At 38.5% G+C, this 20,102-nt stretch overlaps 1 protein-coding gene across 1 annotated transcript in view; it reads right to left on the bottom strand.

Annotated features, from left to right (window-relative positions):
- The window catches only part of LOC131679744 (mucin-2), a 95,769-nt gene that overhangs the window by 50,785 nt on the left and 24,882 nt on the right, over positions 1-20,102 (bottom strand). The window contains exons 2-3 of the mRNA XM_058960489.1: positions 346-899; positions 84-289 (exon numbers count right to left, since the gene is read on the bottom strand). Of these exons, the coding sequence (XP_058816472.1) occupies positions 84-289; positions 346-899 (760 nt within the window). The remainder of the gene's footprint in view (positions 1-83; positions 290-345; positions 900-20,102) is intronic.

Genomic DNA, 20,102 nt, shown 5'->3' with positions numbered 1-20,102 from the left:
AGTAAGTTTTTACTGGTGGTGAATATGTGATTCCATGGCGAGAGTTAGTGCTCCGAGTGTGAGAAAGAAAATGGTCAACTTACCTGAACGGCTGTGGCTGGGCACTGTACGCGAAGGAACCTATTTTGGCATGAGTAGGGATGGCATTTACGCTCGGCTGCTGCAGGATTCCATCTCGGTCACGCTGCACTTGGGTGACAGTGCTAGGTTGACCACGGTAGACCCGTTGTTGTCGATCGGACTCTTCTTCCTCGACCGGTGGAAGAGTATCGTGGGCTTCCGCGTAGAGCTGTTGGGAGAAAAATAGTCAATTATCGCGTACGTTTAGTAGATTTATAAACTAACCTTAGCAATATCTTCCTGTGGTGAATTTTTCGGTTGTCCTCGTGTCGTGATCACAGGATTCAGATTAGCTGGTGGTGGTGGTGGTGGCAGGGTCTGAATCTGCTGAATACGTGCTGGTGCCGATGATCCTGGACCAGAGGGACCCGAGGGCCCGCTTGGTCCGGATGGACCGGACGGTGCCGACGGTGCTGAAGGTGCACTCGAAGAGAAACGAATTCGGGAAAGAACCTGTGGCACACGTGGTGTCACGGTAGTTCGCGATGGTGCCGAAGGAGCGTTCTGCGATTGATCATCGCAGCCAACATTCCGAGGCCAATCACAGGTTTGCAGCTCGTGGCTGTACATCAACCCTCCGGTACAACTTTCCAGCAGGGCTCCTCCGAACACACAGACATAATACTGGGAACAGTCTGTGGGGTGAGAGTAATACCCAAACTCTTCGGGACAGTTGAAATCCACGGAGGAGGAGTGACTGGATCTTGGATTCGAGCCCAGAGCTCTAGGTTGTGCGACTCCCGTGCGGAACACTCGTTTTGTTTGTGCGAGCACATTTTCTGAAAGTGGAACGAAATACAAAATTGTATGTAGTAGAGTTGTAATGTAGCAAAATATCAATTAAATTTAGAATCTGCAACTGAGGAACCGTTACACTGACTAATACGAACATTCAGGTTCAATAAAAGGATAAAACTACTAACCCTGCTACTGACATTCGCACATTTGAATGGGAACGCAACAACATGCCAAATTAGGCAAAACACTGGAAGAAATAAACTCAGCAGTTGCGGCATTCCCACGCCGTGGCACGGTTTCATAGTTCTCAGTATGTTCAGCTCAGAGCTAAGTTTACTTTGAATATATAAAATCACAACAGCCTTAATGTAGGTGGGTGTTAAATCTGCATTATTTCGTTGCACTGTTGTCCAATATTGAGAGTGGTGGTCAAAAGCAGTTATCTCGCTCGAATGATATAAATAAATTTTTCTGCTGCGAAGTAGCGTCACATAAAATAAGAAATGGTATTAAGGGATTTTTACCATGTTTTTTTATTTTTCAAAACTGGAAGTGACACTTTTAGATAAATTATGGCATGTGCCTAAATATGCGCAATACTAATAGATAAATCTTTCCTATGTAAATATACCCATGGACGGAAACATAATTGAAAAGTAGTCAACTTTTCTGACCATTATTTTCTCTTTTGAGACCACTGTCCGTTGTTTTTTTGTAGAGATCATTGACATCGTCCGTTAGTTGGGATGCACTCTTCTGCGCATCAAACACATCAAAAATAAAATGATTATTCTTGTAGGGTTCGTGTACCAATAGTCGTATACTTAAGGAAAACTTTTGATAAAAGACCGATTAATAGATCTATGGGCGATGTTTATAGGTTAACCGAAAGTTTTCAATCCCTATTCCATGAAACATATAAATATTGTTTATTAACTAACACATGTACCAATAGTGGTGCAATCGCTAATTTCGGTTCCTTTTGTTGCAAATCCCATTGATATCTTATAGGACTAGCAATTAAAGGTACATTACATCAACTATAGGTGCAAGGGAGCTCAAAATTTTAGAAAAAAACTCAATAGTTATTTGATCAAATTTTAAGGATAGCAGTTTCATTATCGCATGATTTTAGTGTGATGAACCAATAAAAAAATATTTGGTTATGGTTGGTACCTTAGATAGACGTATACTACTGCAACTATAGGTACACCTCAACTATTGGAGCACCCACCCTACCACAGTTTTAAAAAATACGTTGGAGAAGCTTAAACTGAGTCATCTTCTTTGAATACAACCAGAATGAGGCCGACCTCCAGCACGTTTGGATTGTATAATTGATTGGATGAGAGCAGTTGGATTAGTTTAGATGTGGGAGTCGCGGTAGTGAAATATACATTTATTTTTACTTCTGTTTACGTTTGCTTGGATACCGTGGTGACTCGAAATCTGTCCGGACTCTTAATTTGACCACTTTGACGAAATTCTTCATTATTTATTGTAAGGACTAATATTGTTCGACAGAGTTTTACGAAAACACATCTCCACATATTTTGTGGCTAATAAGAATTTTAACAAAATCAATGTCGGCCTTGCAAAAATTCTAGTGATATAAAATTACGTTACGTCGTTGTATTGGACGGATTTTTAAGCTGCCCGTTTTTGCTTTTGATATGGGAGTACAATTTTCAAATTCAACAAAATCACTTGTAACGAACAGTGATTGAATGAATATAATTATAGTTCCACACAGAAGGCTGCGTTTCCCTAGTCTGAGACGCCATTCTCGACAATTTAAATGTCAGCATTGCTCGAGTGAACTCATGCTCCCATCGAACGCCGTTAGATGGAGCAGACTGTTCTCAAATGTATCGCTCTCAGCCGAGTTTTTTCAGCTATGCGAATCACGTTTAAACTTGCACCAGTGAGTGTTTTAACTTCCATAATAAGTAACTGAAAGACAGATTTACTTCCATTTGACAAAGTTAAACTGACTCACAGTTTTACATTTCTTAGAAAAGAAATGTATAGAATTCGCTCAAACCTTCCGAGGCCCGGAGGGCCAAGTCTTATATACCAATCGACTCAGCTCGACGATTTGGGACAAATCAGCAATGGCTGAACCGATCTTATCCAAATCAATTTTGAATGAAAGGCCTATCAGACAGAACGCAATTAAATGGTTTTTGATTCTGGTGTTTAGTTTCCAAGATATGAATGCTTGAAGGCGCAAAAATTGCGTTTTTTGCAGCTTTTTGAAATTTTCTGCCGAAACTGACAAAGTAACTGAACAATTTATACATTTTTAGAAAGGTTATACTAATACATTTCGAACGAACTATAGATTGTTGAAATCAGACTATTATCAAGAGAGATATTTAACATTAAATGCGGACGAATGATTTTTATCATTTCCCATAGCCAGAAATAAGACCAAAAACATTCAATGTATTATTAGCATCAAAACGGATTATTTTAGGTCAATAGTATCTTCGGAGAATTTAAAGCATAAAATATGCCCTTTCCTTTGGTATTATAATTTTACTGATTAATCCCCTTAAGAGTGGGATATTTTCATGAATTTTCTTGGAAGTGATTTTATTGAAATAATGCCTTCAGCTAATTTGTAGCTCTTGCTTTTGCGAATAACTTTACTGAAGACATCAAATACATATTTCGAATACTTTAAAAGTTAAGGCTTGTTGTTTGTGGATTTCCCTTTGTCGCCTATTTATTGTTCAATATAGTAATAATCCATTTAAATGAGCCAAATATTATTTCGATAAAACGAATTTCGTATTTCGTTTTTCTATCTACAACCGCTAGAATAACCACCGAACAATTCGAAGTTGTCTAGATGGAACTTGATCACTTATCGTTGCAAAAAATTTTATTTGCGCGAACCTTTTGACTTATAACCATCGGATAGATCTGAAACATATTTCGGAAAATGAAAAGCGAAATGAATAATTCCAAGCAGTGGTGTAGCCAAGAGGATGCTTTGGGGTTTAACCACACCCCCCCCCTCACCAAAAAAAAATTGAATAGAAGTTAAAAAATTTTTGATTCTGCCTCATTTAATTCAATATTACAATGATAATTATCTGATCAGTACATTGATAACCTATTGTTTGAAACATCATGAGGACCTTTGAAAAATTGTGGGAATGCGATCCTGATCTGTAACTGATCTATTGGTCTTGATCTCACAGTTGTCTAATAACATCAATATCAAATACCTGCCTAAAAACATTCCAATAGAAATTCATTCCAGAGTTCTGAAATCAATCGTAATCATAATCATAATTTCCTATCATATTGAGTTCAGTTTTGTAAGGGTTAACTGCAATATGGATTAGGGTAATTTTTTACTAAGAAGCGAAACTGGAATTGCGTTAATGTCTATGAAACTTAGAACTGTTCATCGAAAAATTGCATTACTTCCAACATTTGCTGAAAATATTTTTATTTTGGGAATGTGTCGATTTGAAACGAAAACCTTATAGAATTAATAGTTGATAAGATAGAGGTACGGCTACACGACTTAGCGTCGCGTACCTCCAGTGAACCAATGATAAAATACAGAAAAGGGTAAACTTGTTACACCTGATACTTGTAATTTTTTTTGGGTATTCCTGTGTTCTTATCGTAATTCCCTCCCCACGTGTTACACAATTCAAAACACATCGAACTATTACTACACAAACCACACTACATACCTATCAAGAACAGATTCCTACGTGCCAGTTATAAAATCGAACGGCACACCAATGAAGATCTTGTGCTGCACTACCACAGTACTGCCAGCAAACAAGCAGATAACAAATAAGACCCGTAAGACCAACGGACAAACAAAAACATAGAATAGTGTCCCCAAAAAATCATCAGCGATGATAGTGTGGACGAGTATGATAGGTGAATAGAAAGCGGACTAACTGACCCTCAAGTAGCAGATGGCGAATCGGCAAATGGATTCTCGAGAAAGAATATCTTCACTCGTTATAACAAATTCAGCAAGCAGTAGTGTAAATATAGAAAGGACTCACAGCTCTATTGAGCAAGCGTACAGAACTGTGTCAAATAAATTATGTAAACAAATATTAATTAACCTGATTTGATAGACATGAAAAGCATCGAAAAATTGCATTACTTCCAACATTTGCTGAAAATATTTTTATTTTGGGAATGCGTCGATTTGAGACGAAAATATTATAGAATTAATAACGAGAAAACCACCTTCCAAAAGTGGGGGAATTTATGAAAAATGGCATTTTCCGTTCCGCCAATCTTCGATGATTTTACATGCGTTAAACATACGTTGAAGACAAGAAGGCTTCATGTGTTCAAGGTATTAACATTATTTAGGCTATTTCTATTTAATTTCAAACTAAATTATTATGATTCCACTGTTTATGCTAAATTTCTTCTATTCTTTATAAACGATAAAATTTACATTTTTTCGAAAGTTTAAGTTTGTGAAGCGCACAATAGAAAGTTATTTTAGAAAAAAACTAAATTAAGGAACACCGAACCGAAATAAATAAATACATTGAAGACCCGATTTGATCAGCCCCCATTATATGAAAATGTGTTTGATGAGCTCTAGCAGACAAACAAGGCTGAATTTATGTAAATCCTTTCTTGACCATGTTTTCCTTTTCCTTATGCAAATATGCAAAATAAAAAAAAAAGATTTTGTTTTAAATTTTTGCGCTAGAAGACTATATTAAATAATCATAAATAGTTATTAGACTACATCAAGGGAAGGGAAGAATATTTTAACAGCTTGAGTTTATTATGAAGAAAAAAATGTCGCGATTTAGTTAATGTCCCTCTTTTTGTCAGCCTAAAATACACCATGGAGACGATAAAAATGGGTCTTTACTGTATTTATTATTCACAGTAATAGGTACATCCCATTTTCTGAGGATATGTTCTTTCATTTGCATTGAACTACACCAATTTTTAGGTAGTTTTCAAGGAGTTATTTTATCGACTTCTTCCAAAATTCGGCAAACCTATTCCCATTCGTGCGATAATAAACTATCGCACGAATGGGAATAGGTTCGCCGAATTTAAAAAAAAGGGTTAAAAGGGTATCCTAAATTAATTGGTATACTTAAGGGTTTATATCTTGCAGATAGAGAAAATTCATAAATTTTCAGCTTTTACTACACAATATTACGAAAACTTCTTGAACAACTGTTCCTAAAGATTATGTAAATTATAAAGTATTTGAGAATTTTTAATAGAAATGACGGAAGGTTATCGAAAAGTTTCGTGAAAAAGAAAATTTCAGTATAATGATTTTCCCTAACGGGTTTCGAGAGTTTTTTATTTGTTCTTTGGCATTAGGATTAGGGATAATAATTCAGATCAAACATACTGCTGGGAAGTCATTTTTAGAAAAAGTCGATATCGAAGTAAAGTACGCATGCACTTCAGAGGTAGCGAAATATCAAGAGCTGAAATTTCAGTGCTTAGTTCTCATCCGCGTTGGGAATTTGAGTAAACGCTATTGAGTATGAACTTCAAATCTATTCGAAAATTTGTTTTCGAATTTTTTTAACTCAGCACAACATATATAACCCCTTTAGGAAATTTCAGTTTTCCCTACACAATGCATTGATTGAAGAATTTATATTTGTTATTAACGGATCATTAGCAATAATTCGTTTTTATTTCCATTTTAAAGGCCATTTTTCCGCTTTTCCATTAAATAAGTTTAACCTTTGAGATTTGTAATGATATTGTCCTTTGCTAATTTGAGCGATTCTCTGAGTCCTGCCCCTATCCCATGTAGAATGTGTTATCAAAAACATCGCGAAGCATCAAGTTCTAAATGTTCTCAATCGATATAAGACCCGAAGAATGCGATATGAGTCATAAGAAATGCATCATCACACTGTTAGGTGGATTAAAAGCGTTTTTATATGTAAAACTTGTACGCAATCTTGTACGTATGCGTAAGTGCATGATGTCCCAACCTATACGATACGCTTGTCCCAACCTATTTTTCTAAGAAAAAAATCCAACGAAGCAAACGCAAAACCCTGATCGGTAATAACATTTCAGTTACTTCTTAACACTTTAAAATTATTTATCTTGCAATTTCGATGAAAAAGATTCAATTTAAGATGGTCCAAAAATCAGCACAACAAAAGATTTTTCGTTCGTTTTTTGACATTGTTCAGTGCAGCTGTGACAAGAATGAACTATAACTTCAACTTGGCATAAAAAGTGAGCTACAACCGAGTCTAGTATATGCTAATGATAATAGATGGCAACACTGCATAGGAACGAAAATATCGAGCTGTCCCAACCTATACGACAATCCTTTACAATTTGCGAACAAAAAATTCATGTATGAGTCGAATTTGCTATTTATTCTTAAGGTGTCCGTCTTAGGCACCGTTCTCCTACAATATACAAGGAGGATCAATTTTGTACTGAAACTAGGGGGGGGGGTCAATTAGTTTAGTATAATAACTAGAGATACGGTTCAGCTTTTTGTTAACTTTAAATAAATATAAATTAACTCTTCCATGCCCAACTTTTTCCTAGCGCGCATACACACTTAATTTTTCTTGAGGAATCTCAGCTTTTTTCACATCTTTTGTCGAAATCAGGGTCTAAAATTCTCATATCCTTTCAATGAACGACGAAACCCACTGGATTAACTTTCGGCTTTTTGCTGCCTCCTTCATTACTAAATACATACAAAGCAAAACAAAAAAGACATAGCCGGCTTCTTCTTTCGATTCTATGAAAGCGAGTGGCAGAAGCAGCGACTTTCGTTTTCCTACGAATATACGAAAATTCAATCTTGTTTTAATTTTAAATAAGCAATTTGGATCCTCATTTTAATTTTCATTAAATGAAATTATAGCAATGTGCATCATAGAATAGGCAACAACGAATAATATGCACACCAATACTGCTTCAGTCGTCCAATATCATCGCTAACTTTTAATTCCACGAAATCGAACAACGACAAGTAAATATCGTTACTAGTGTATTTTCGTTCGCCCAGCACTACGTTCAATATCGAAGGGACTAATGTCGCTCTCAACCAATCAAAGCGAAAACGAGTGTGCGTAGGAAATAATGAAATTGATCTTACTCGTATGCTTTGTCCTAGGCCGTTGTCTCATTTTCGTGTTCGCAAAGTTCCGATGCTTTAGAAAGTAGCGTCGCTGTCTCGCCATTTTCGCCTGATTTTGGTAAACGAAAAAAAACATTTTCGACTCTGGTCTTAAATCTCAACAGCTGAGATCTCAGTAAATAGTTTTTTGCTGAGATCTCAGTAAAAGTGCCGATGGATAACTGAGACTCGGAAAATATTTCACGGAAAATCAGCAAACAAATCTAAATTTGCTAACTACACGGCTGTTGGGAAATTGCCAAGCTGAATTCTGTGTGTAGGGTTCCAAAATTATTTTTCTTTAGGAGTGCTGCGGTCAAGAAACACAAAAACCAGTTTTGTCAATGATAGGCGCTTTTCTCGCCGTGCTAGACGTTGCTCAATTTTTATATTCAGATGCTCAACACTAATAGTGTCCTGGAATGTTTACTAAAGTGTAAATGCAGACAAGCCTCTTGGTAAGCTGCTACTATGAGTGAGTTTGTTTTATCTACGACCTCATCCAAATCACTTGGAGATTCAATTGTCGGAAGATACCCGTGAAACCTAATCGACAAGTTGTCTTCATAGAAGTCCTAGTTCGAAGATTTGGGATTACGACATGTGACGATATATAGCAAGACGTTTAAGTGATCAAAGACGATGTACTTATGATAAGATCACGACGGTTCGAGCTCGTTTGGTACGAGCCAGTTTGCCAACTCACGCGTAATACCGTCAGATCAGAGAGTTACATCTAACGCCTCTTCTCTGCCAGATCATGTAGGTGTTGGGCGATTTCCTACGATGAGTAAAAGAAGATTTGCACTACTTAAGTATTCCATCAATTCGGTTCCTTTCAAACGAGTATGAGTATGAGTAAATGAGCTGCCCCAAATTCTGTGGTGGGCATTTGCATCACCGCCTATTAAGGGTGAAACCTCATCTCTGCCACAGTATGATACAACCCTTTTGAAATCATCTGTAGGGGATAGTTTATTATGCGGCAAATATGCCGGACAACAGACGTATTTCCTGTTTATGTTATCAAGAGTCATATTGACAAGGACAGTACAAATATCGGATGTAAGACATGCGTCAATATACCCAAAAAAGTAAGAATCGATTCTATTACCTGGAACGTATTTTTTAATCGTGCATTGAAAAAACTTGCGCACCCCTCATTTTAATGAAGGGGAATGAACCTTTTTCGTCCTGTTTCTATTATCACCATATCGAATAAAAGTCGTTGGTTAGGCCAGCATCTGCCATCTTTGCTTAAGCATTGGTTCAAATGATAAGGCGATCATAAGACTACTCGATTCGAGTTTTTGGTTCGCTCAAATACGAGCGTTACACCATTTTCAGGCCATTTCTAATATTATAGTGGTTCTTAAGAACGAAGTAAAGATCTGATGCCAATTTATATGCAATTCATCGATTGTAGACCGAGCAATTATTGAAATCGTGAAGCACCCTCCCTGATAGTGCCAAAGTAGGCTCTTTATCCTACGTGTGTAGCATCATGCATACTGTTTGATTCTGACATTTGCTCTTCAGTTATTAAAATAGCAACGAAGCAAAGGGAGCAACAGAGCAAAATTTTGCACGCGCTTCCCGAAAATCTGAACTATTTGCACGCTAAGTTGAATGAAATTGTTGAATGTGACCGAATCACCTGTCACCTAATAAAAGTTTTCGGAAAACGTTTGTCTACCGTCAGTAAGACTGGGATGACATTACGCATCTCGAAACGAAAGATTTATTGTATACAAGCTTGTATGAAAAGGTTGATTCGAATTGGTTGCATAATGTGGCCACTGTTGTTTCAAGCGGAACCCCAACCTCTTCGTCCGAAATGTCGAATGCAAGATTCCGCTGAGATATAGCTGAGGATAGCGTAGGATATAGTTTTCATAAATGCATGGGATAGTCTGAGCACAGGGGATTCCCATAGCTTGGTTTTTGGAAGATGAAGTAGCTTGGACAAACTGTATATTTTCCCATCCAACATCGTTGTCTTGTACTTTATCGTTGTCTTGTAGTTTTACCTCGATTTTTATGTTGATAGAAAATCAAAATATTTCATAAGATTTTCCTTAAGGGCATTTTCCTTTAAAATGATGTTTAGTATCATATTGTATCAGATAATTATAATTATGTCTGGCTATACTATAAAATTTAAAAGCATATTGTAACCATTCAAACGGCTACATTAAGTGATTGACCTGAGTCAAATGCTATCGTATTTACCGTAAAACAACAACTAGCCAAAAGCACCAATATCACTATAACTATATTCTCAGAAAATGTGCATTCATTTGGTAAATAATAAAAAATACTAGCCATCAATCGTCTGATTCAAAATTTAAATAGTAAAATAGAGATGTGAGCAGGTATTGTATCACAGGAGCCAACACAATATTCAGCACATTTCACAACAATCCCCGAACATTTATACCGGTTGCTGCCAACATGTACGAGTCAATCGGAACTGACTGGAGCTGGTACCTGGCTTAGAAGCTAATTGTAAAGTGCGGTCACTTGGACCAACACCACCGTAGAGGATAGTTATAAAAGTGTACAACGTTGATTCTACGAGTCCAGCTTTGAAAAGTGTTAGTCAGTCAGTGTCCAGAGGATGTCACTGCGGATTAATTATGGAATAAATATATTCTCCATACCTCGAAAATTCCGATTCGCAACCCAAATCGAGGCCACGGAAAGTATCACACTGACTGAAAAGGTCTTATATTAAGAACACCGCATTGACACGCGGAACGCGGAACAGCATAGAGACAACCAGGAGCATTCGCGACAGAGGATTGTATCATCTCTACGGGCCCATAAACGTAACTCACACTATATGATAGGGTCAACGTGAGTAATTTTGTACATACTAACTATAAAACTGCTTAGGACTTAGATTAGGAAATTTAGAATAGGTTCAATCCATGAATATATCAATAGTAGGTTATTCGCATTCAGTTTTGTTATTATTTTTCTCGATATTGAATTTTTTCCCTGAGAAGATAAATTATAGTGAAACCGAGAAATATATTAAATATCTATAACTATCAATATTTAGAGTTCCCTTGGCATGATACTGTACCTTGACGTGGTCCAGGGGCTTTTTTCACCAAAGCATTATTACAGTGATTATATCACATAAACTTGGGATACGAATATTTTCTTTTTAGTTAAGTTACATTGTGATCAATTTTAGTACTTAACTTGGCGACCTTTATTATCTACTGCCATGGTCAAATAATATACAATGTGGGTTTAGGGCCCAAATCTCTCTGAAGGCACCCTTTTTTTATTGCTATATTTTAAATTAGATCCATAACACTCACTAACACAATTTGCTTATTATCTCATATACACTCACAATCTCTTATTCCAAACGTACAAACGTGGCCTTCAAGATAACACATACCTGGTGAAAACTGCGAACGCGCACGATCTCGCCAACATTCAAACACCCCGGTAATTAAGTCAACATTTGTACCTAAAAATTTACCAACGCGGTCGCCACCATCAACCCAACGCTCGCGTAATCATGAATCGGTCACGTCCGCAAGTCTCTACCCTTGATTCTAGCAGCCCAAACTTATGCCTTCAGTTGGACCAATAGAAACAAAAACTGGACAAGATGTCCACACGCGAGCATGCGAATGGCCACATGCTTATAAACATAATTAAAAATCGAATTTATACACACGAGGTCACATACACGCGACTATCAAACATACAAATGCTTGAGCCGTTCGCGATCATCCACGCAGCCTACACCCGCGTTCTCGCAGACATCTCCCGCACTCGCGCGATCATGAATCGATCACGTCCGGAAGTCTCTATCATCGATTCCAAAAGTCTAGGTCCATGCCTTCAATTGAATCAATTAAAAAAAAAAGCTCTCATATCCGCTGAACAACACGTTCCATGGCGACATGACCGGGAACTCTAGTGATACGGATTAACTGAATCCCTGTCAGAATGTGATACGTACACAGAAAAATAAATATCAGAATGACGGTCCGCGTGGCCATCCAAGAACACACGCGAATATGTGAATGGCCACAGGGTTACAAATTCGAATTTATTCACGCGAAGTCACATACACGCGACAAACACGTCAACATACGAAGGCTTAAGCTCTTCGCGATCATCTACGCACACATACGTTCGCGATGATAACACTCCGGTAACAGTGTGAACGTTTTAGTACTTACGAAGTTACAAACGCGGTCTCAAACGCGAACCCGCAAACGCGCGCGATCATGAATCGGTCACGTCCGGAAATCTTTACCCTCCATTCTAGGCACTTAGGTCCATACATTCAGTTGGACTAATCAAAAAATAAAGCTCATGTTCACTAGACCACACGTTCTACGGCGACATGACTGGGAACTCTAGTGATATGGAAGAGCCCACTTTCTTCTAGAATCTGAACCGTACACGAAAAATTAAGTATCAAATTCACGGTCCGCGCGCGATCATTCTAGAACACACGCGAATTACTCATATATTCTCAAACGCGGCCTCAAGCGGGAACCTACAAAAATGCCCTCGCGCACGCGATTACGAATCGGTCACGTCCGGAAGTCTATCCTTGATCCTAGAAGCCTGGGTCCATGCCTTCAGCTGGACCAATTAAGAAAATACGCCCATACCTATCCCGATCAGAAATACATAACAAAAAGATTTCAAAACCATATCTCGCGTTGTTACTTGTTATAATTTTCTGTTATTTTAACTACTAACGAGACCAAATTTTAACACAATCTGTTACGAAAATTTTATTGTGTTATAATCTTGTTATTTCATTTTGATCGGACGTCTCATGGCGACATGACCGAGAACCGATATAAAGGATCCCACTCTCTGCCAGAATTCTAAAGGCACACCGAAAATTTAATATCAGACTCACGGTTCGCGCGACCATTCAAGAACACGCAAATTTATTACAAAATCACGTCAGCGTACAAACGTTAGAGCCCCTCGCGATTTTCCAAGCGACCTACGCCCACGAACTCGCAAACATGATTATACCCCGGTGATAAGGTGAACGTCTCAGTACTCATAAGCTTACCAACGCGATCTCAAGCGTCAATCTACAAACTCCCGCCCTCACGCCATCATGAATCGGGTTCGTCCGGAAGTCTCTATCCTCGGTACCAATGGTCTAGGTCCATGTTAATTAATTAAAATAAAATAAAATTGAAAAATTAAGAAAAAAAACTCCCATATCCACTAGACAACACGTTCCATGGCGACATGACCGGGAACTCTAGTGATATGGGGCAACTCACTCCCTGCCAGAATGTGATCCGTACACCGAAAACTAAATATCAGAATGATGGTCCGCGAATGTATGAATGGCCGAAGGGTTTCAAAATCGAATTTATACACGCGAAGTCACATAAAGGGCGAACACGAAATTATTGCGACACATTCAACAGGGCATAACTTTTTTACCATTGGGTAAAAATCAACCAAATTTTGCACACTTTCTCATTGATGTGTACTGTTTACATACTGTCAAACTCGAAGTCGTGTTTTTTGATTCAACGAAAATGGAGGTGAGCTAACGCGAGTCGAGAGAACAAATTCTTTCCAAACACCTGGAATTTCCTGACCTGTCGCATCGGCAGTTGGGAAAAATGTTGAACATTCACCTTTCAACCGTCTCCAGAGTGTTGAAGCGGTTCCAGAAGCGGTTGACGTTGGACCACGGCAAAGGAGCTGGAAGAAAACCGGGACCGGAGAACAAAAAGACGGAGGGAAAGGTGAAGCGGATTATTAAAGCAAATCCCAACGTCTCAAGCCGTGATTTGGCTAAAAAGATCGGCATGTCGCAGAGCTACGCCCAGAATGCAAAGAAGAGAGCTGGACTACATACATACAAAGTACAGAACTTCCCAAACCGCGATAAGCGGCAACAATCGACGGCTAAAACTCGGGCACGGAAGCTCTACGAGAAGATGCTGACAAAATATGGCTGCTGTGTAATGGACGACGAAACGTTTATAAAAGCCGATTTTAAGCAAATTTCGGGGTTGAAGTTTTTCACCGACAAGAGCAAGTTCTATGTGGACGACAAATTTAAGAAGAAGAAAATGTCGAAGTTCGCCTCCAAATATCTCATTTGGCAGGCCATTTGCTCTTGCGGACTGAGGAGTGAGCCTTTCCTGACAAAGGGCACAGTAAATGGAGAGATCTACAAATCTGAGTGCCTCCAGAAGCGCCTTTTGCCGTTCTTGCAGCAGCACGACGAAGCTCCGCTATTTTGGCCAGATTTGGCATCATGCCACTACTCTAATAGTGTCCTGAAGTGGTATGAGGCCAATTCTGTCCATTTTGTTCCAAAAGACATAAATCCGCCAAACTGTCCGGAGCTGCGCCCGGTGGAGCAGTACTGGGCAATGAAGAAGCGGTAACTTCGGAAGAGCAAGAAGACAGTCAAAGACGAGAAGGACATGTTAAGAAAATGGAAAAAAACTGAGAAACTGGTACCGGATGACACTGTAAAGACTTTGATGGAGGGCATCAAGCAAAAATGCGTTCAATTTTACACTCAAGGCTCCATCGATTAACTTTTCTTTTGATTTTTGCAGTTAATATATGTATAAAACTACCCCAAAATTTTGGTTTGATTTTAAACATTATAAGAAAATTGGCATGACATTTTCGGTGTCGCAATAATTTCGTGTTCGCCCTTTACACGCGAGCACACGCGACAAACACGTCGACATACGAACGCTTAAGCCCTTCGCGATTATCTACGCACACCTATGCCCGCCATCGCGCAAACTTGATAACACTCCGGTAATTATGTGAACGTTTTAGTACTTACGAAGTTACAAACGCGGTCTCAAACGCGAACCCGCAAACGCGCGCGATCGTGAATCGGTCACGTCCGGAAATCTTTAGCCTTCATTCTAGCAATTTAGGTCCATACATTCAGTTGGAGCAATCAAAAAAATAAAGCTCATATCCACCAGACCACACGTTCTATGGCGACATGATTGGGAACTCTAATTATATGGAAGAACCCACTTTCTTCTGGAATCTGAACCGTACACGAAAAATTAAGTCTCAGATCCACAGTCCGCGCGCGATCATTCTAGAACACACGCGAATATGCGAAAGGCATACGGTTATAAAATAGAATTTATACACGCTAAGTTACATACACGTTAGCACACGCGACATACAAACGCACACGCGATCGAGCACGTTAACGTACAAATGTTCGAGTCTTTCGCGATGATACACGCGATCGCGAGTATACGCCCGCACATACCGGAACCGTACAATGAATATCACATTCAGAATCACGGCCCGCTACAAGCAGTGTTTTAGTGGGCGACATTGCACAGTGTTTTAAAACGTCGTTTTCGTGCTCAAAATTAATAGCGTCTAAACCGTCGACTTTAGAGGTATACTTTGTTCGGAGAAGTTGTTGTTCTTATGATTGCGCATCCACAGGAGTATACCGTTCAGTGATTAATTCACCTATAAGTGATATACGAAATTTATTTTCCTAACTAATTAAGATAGAGACTTGGTGTCTTCGACAAAGTTGTATCAAATATTACTACAAAGGAAATTGCTGAAGAAACTATATATCTAGCTTCAATAGTTTACGAGTTATGGAACAAATTATATCGAAGACTCCTTAAAATTAGTTTTTTCATGATAACTTTTTTAGACATTCTCGTATCTTCTTGGAATCTTCCACAAAGTTATTTGCGGTATCGAAACACATATTTTTGCTGAACATAGTTACTTCCTATCTGTTGAATTTAAAAAGATATTCCAAATTTTACGATTTTTTTGGGGTAACTTCCACCTTAAATAATTCGTTAAGGAGCAAAAAGGAGCAAGCAACATCATAACACACTGAATGTACTAGCTTTTTACTTTCATATAGTGGCCCGATTGTTAGTCGACGCGATTCTCCCCGAGTGTTATGTTCAATACAATATGCCATCGCAGTGGTATAAAATGAAATATTCAAGCGCACTGCGATAAGTAGCTTCATCTTTTCATGGTAAATTGCATAAAACATATTCATAGATGTCCAAAAAAGGAAAAGGGAACTATGACCACAATCAAGATCAAAGTCCGAAACGAAGCATATCGTGCGTTCAAGAAGCGTGTCACGTGAAATTTAAACAATCAGTGGATACTGGTAAGCTTGAAAAAAACGATGGAAATCCCAACAGAAGGTTTATTAATGTCTTTCGCCACATTTATAATGGATAACGCTTAACAATGATTAACGTCACCTGTTCACAATTTGGATCCTGTTATGACTGAAGCTCGGGATGGGTAAAAAAAGGATATAACGATTTTCAGAAGACGCCAAGGCTCTTCTAGTGGAAGAAGAAATCTTTGAAGAAGACGGAGAAAACGATAATTAAAAATAAATTTATTTATCAAATTTATAATGAAAATATCGACATTATTAAACACATCCAAATCTACACTTCGACTTTTGAAAGGCAAACCATATGCATTACATGTAATAGGCGAACGTGTTCTATGCAATTTACCATAAAAACATGAAGCTGTTTGTCGCAGTGCGCTTGAATATTTAATTTTATACCACTGCGATGGCATATTGTATTGAACATAACACTCGGGGAGAATCGCGTCGACTAACAATCGGGCCACTATATGAAATTAAACAGTTAGTACTTTCAGTAAGTTATGATGTTGTTTGCTCCTTTTTGCTCCTTAACGAATTATTTAAGGTCAAAGTTACTCCAAAAAATAGTAAAATTTGGAATATCTTTTTAAATTCAACAGATAGGAAGTAACTATGTTCGGCAAAAATATGTGTTTCAATACTGCAAATAACTTTGTGGAAGATTCCAAGAAGATACGAGAATGTCTAAAAAAGTTATCATGAAAAAACTAATTTTAAGGGTCTTCCATATAATATGTTCCATAACTCGTAAACTACTAAAGCTAGATATATGGTGTCTTCAGCAATTTCTTTTGTAGTGACATTTGCTACAACTTCGCTTAAGACACAAAGTCTCTATCTTAATTAGTTAGGAAAATAAATTTCGTATATCACTTATAGGTGAATTAATCACTGAACGGTATACTCCTGTGGATGCGCAATCATAAGAACAACAACTTCTCCGAACAAAGTATACCTCTAAAGTCGACGGTTTAGACGCTATTAATTTTGAGCACGAAAACGACGTTTTAAAACACTGTGCATTGCCTGTCTCATCTGCAAATTGTAGCATGTGATTCTGACGGCGAGCCCTTCCGAGAACCTAGCTCTACAGCTCCAGTAGGACAACTCTCGAAAAAAAATAACTATCAATATTTAGAGTTGTTGTTAATTTTTTACTAATAGCTTCTTCAAAATGCAATTACAGTTTCCTCTACTTTTAGGCTTATGTTAACAAAAAAACTCATAAAATAGTTGTTTTTTTTGTAATTATATTTTTAACATATATGTTTGGTTTTTGAAAAATTTCACCAAAAAATATTCGCACAAAAGAATTAATTCACTACAACTCAATATAATATAGTTTAGCTGCACAAATGGCGATTTTCGAACAATGTTTTTTGAAAGTAGTGCATTCAAGATCTCATAGGCTCTTCTAAAATAAAAATCTTGAATAGAAATGGTTTGTTTACCTGTGGAACAAACTTAGTCTCCCATACAGATGAAACGTAAAAAGTTTCATCAGAATCGAAGATGGTCATAATTTTTGACATAATTGGTTTAATCTCGATGGAATTGTTCTACAGTAAAAAACATCTGTCACGTTACATAAGTTTAACTGAGTTTTCTCAAAATTAAATTAATCAAAGTTAATTAAACATTAGTTGGTGTATCCCAAATCTTTTTTTCGAATTTTCCATCTGTCACGTTATATTTTCCATTCATTCGCACCTGTATTAGAGGATATATAGATACATACGAAAAAAATAAGTTAGGCGCAAAAATTCATAAAAAAAAATTATCGCCTGTGTTTTTTTTTCGGAGCCTTGATTATATCTTTATTCTTACTGTAATGTAATTATTATTTTTATATGCTGAATAATCAAAAATCTTCTGCTCGTCATATAAACCGATCCTGACCTGCTAGCGGCAAACTGTAAACGCAATTTATTATCTTATTCTGAAAAAGTTAAAAGTAAACTCTGTGCTACTATTTGCCAACTACAGACGTCTGAATAGACTGTGCACTTCTGACCATAAACTATCTCTTTGTTCTGAAACGGATCGTCAACGAACTTTCCGCAAGGCGAATTAATAGCTTCTCCTTTCCAAACTCACTAACAAGAATCAACCCACCAACGGACTGTCTCAAATGTACCGTGTACCGCAATTTACAATCGACCGGCCACTGATGTCACCCGAGGGCAGAAGAATGGCTATTGAATCATGGCGTCAGAGGATCAGATTTTACAGCAGAACGTTTTTCGCCATTCCATTCTCGCCGATCGCCACTCGACCCGTTGCTGTGGTGGTCAATCTTGATTTATGGGGAAGCCATTTTTAGTTTACAACTTAATTGAACCCATTTGTTTACACCAACTATCCGGTCCAGTTGCTCATGTCGACGGTTGAACTATCCCCCGGATCACACGACGAATGGCTCGTGCCGTGTGGGCCCGGCTAGGGATTGTATGTCCAAACGGGAATTCTGGTGGGTAGTACGATAGACCTCCGCCCAAGATTGTGCTACAACTATATGCACCGGACACGTTAGAAATTTATTGAAGTGCACTAAATTGTGTATCCATCGGATAAAGGTTGCAGGGGAAAAACTGCATTCAGTTGTACCGGGGAAGTTATGAAATCGGAATGTCTAGACAGATGGATAGGGCGTAGCGTTTTTATTGGAAACTAGCACATCTTTCTGATAAAGGAGTTTGATTGGAATCCAATCGGCCGCTGAAATTATAAAAATTAGCCTTAAATATGGTGGACTATTTTAAACTTTTTTTCATAACATCTTTTTGGACTTGTTTTTTTTTTTCTTCGGACATTTTCTGAAAAAAATCCTGCCTGCTGATTATTTCTAAATTACTTTCAAGCAAAGTACCGGCAGATCCACTACCAAAAGCAAACCCAAACCAAGATCAATGCCACCCTACAGCTCTTCTGCTGTAAGCAACCTCCGTGGGATAGGTCTAGCGGAAAGTTCAAGTTCAAAGACACTGCTGCAGCCTCAGCGTCTTTCCTTTTCGCATCTCTGAGCTACATCATCCAAAAAACAGCGTAGAGGGGGCATCGCATGTACCTCCTACCAGCGCTGAGCAGCAGCAACATCACCAGCGGCGGCGGTCAGCGACGTTGCGCAGCGCACGTCCTGAACTTGAACCGAAACCGGTGCTCTCGTATCCAGCGGACAGGCGTGCGTGGGTCCTCTCGTACCATCGCGAGCCGTGAATGTGCTGAAGAGTTATGTTTATACCGTCCCCGATGTCATCAATTTGTACCGCTGCTACTCCGACTGTCGCTTGCCTGCTTGCCGGCCTGCCGGCCTGCCTGATGGGTGTGGGCTTCGATTGGCTCGGAAAGCGTGTGAGTTTGTGACGGGCCCGGATGGGGGTTCATAAATTCATATCCATATAAGAAAACGGTTCGCCTGGCCATACGTTATAATGCGGTTGCGTTGAAACAAAGTGTAATTGTAATGTCATGTCAATTGGAAGGCGACCGATCGGATCAGGAAAAAGTGGCTTTCGGCACTGACTTATAAATGGGTACCGAGAATTCGGTCGCTGTCGTTGAAGCAGGAAACCGAGAAGGAGGAAATAGAACCTATGCTAGTTAATCGGAAACTGACAAAGGGGTAGTTGTAAATTGAACATTCCTGGTATTGAATCACCGACACTAGAATGGACGAGCGGATCATGTTATCAGCTGGAAGCGATCTTCGTTCCTTGTGCTGTTGGGTTCTTGTAGCTTAATTTATCTCGATGTCGTTGACAAGATTGACCATCAATTGGATTTATTGCAATTAAGGGATCGGTCAATAACTTTTCGAACTCGTTGCAAGAGTTTTCTTTATACAATGATCAAATGTCATTATATGAGTCACCAATAGAGGCCGTAACTTAGTTTAAGTTA

This window comes from Topomyia yanbarensis, chromosome 2 (assembly GCF_030247195.1).
Source record: "Topomyia yanbarensis strain Yona2022 chromosome 2, ASM3024719v1, whole genome shotgun sequence".
Classification (NCBI taxonomy): domain Eukaryota; kingdom Metazoa; phylum Arthropoda; class Insecta; order Diptera; family Culicidae; genus Topomyia; species Topomyia yanbarensis.
The sequence above is the reverse complement of the archived record's forward strand: the minus strand, read 5'-3'. Positions and strand labels throughout refer to the sequence as shown.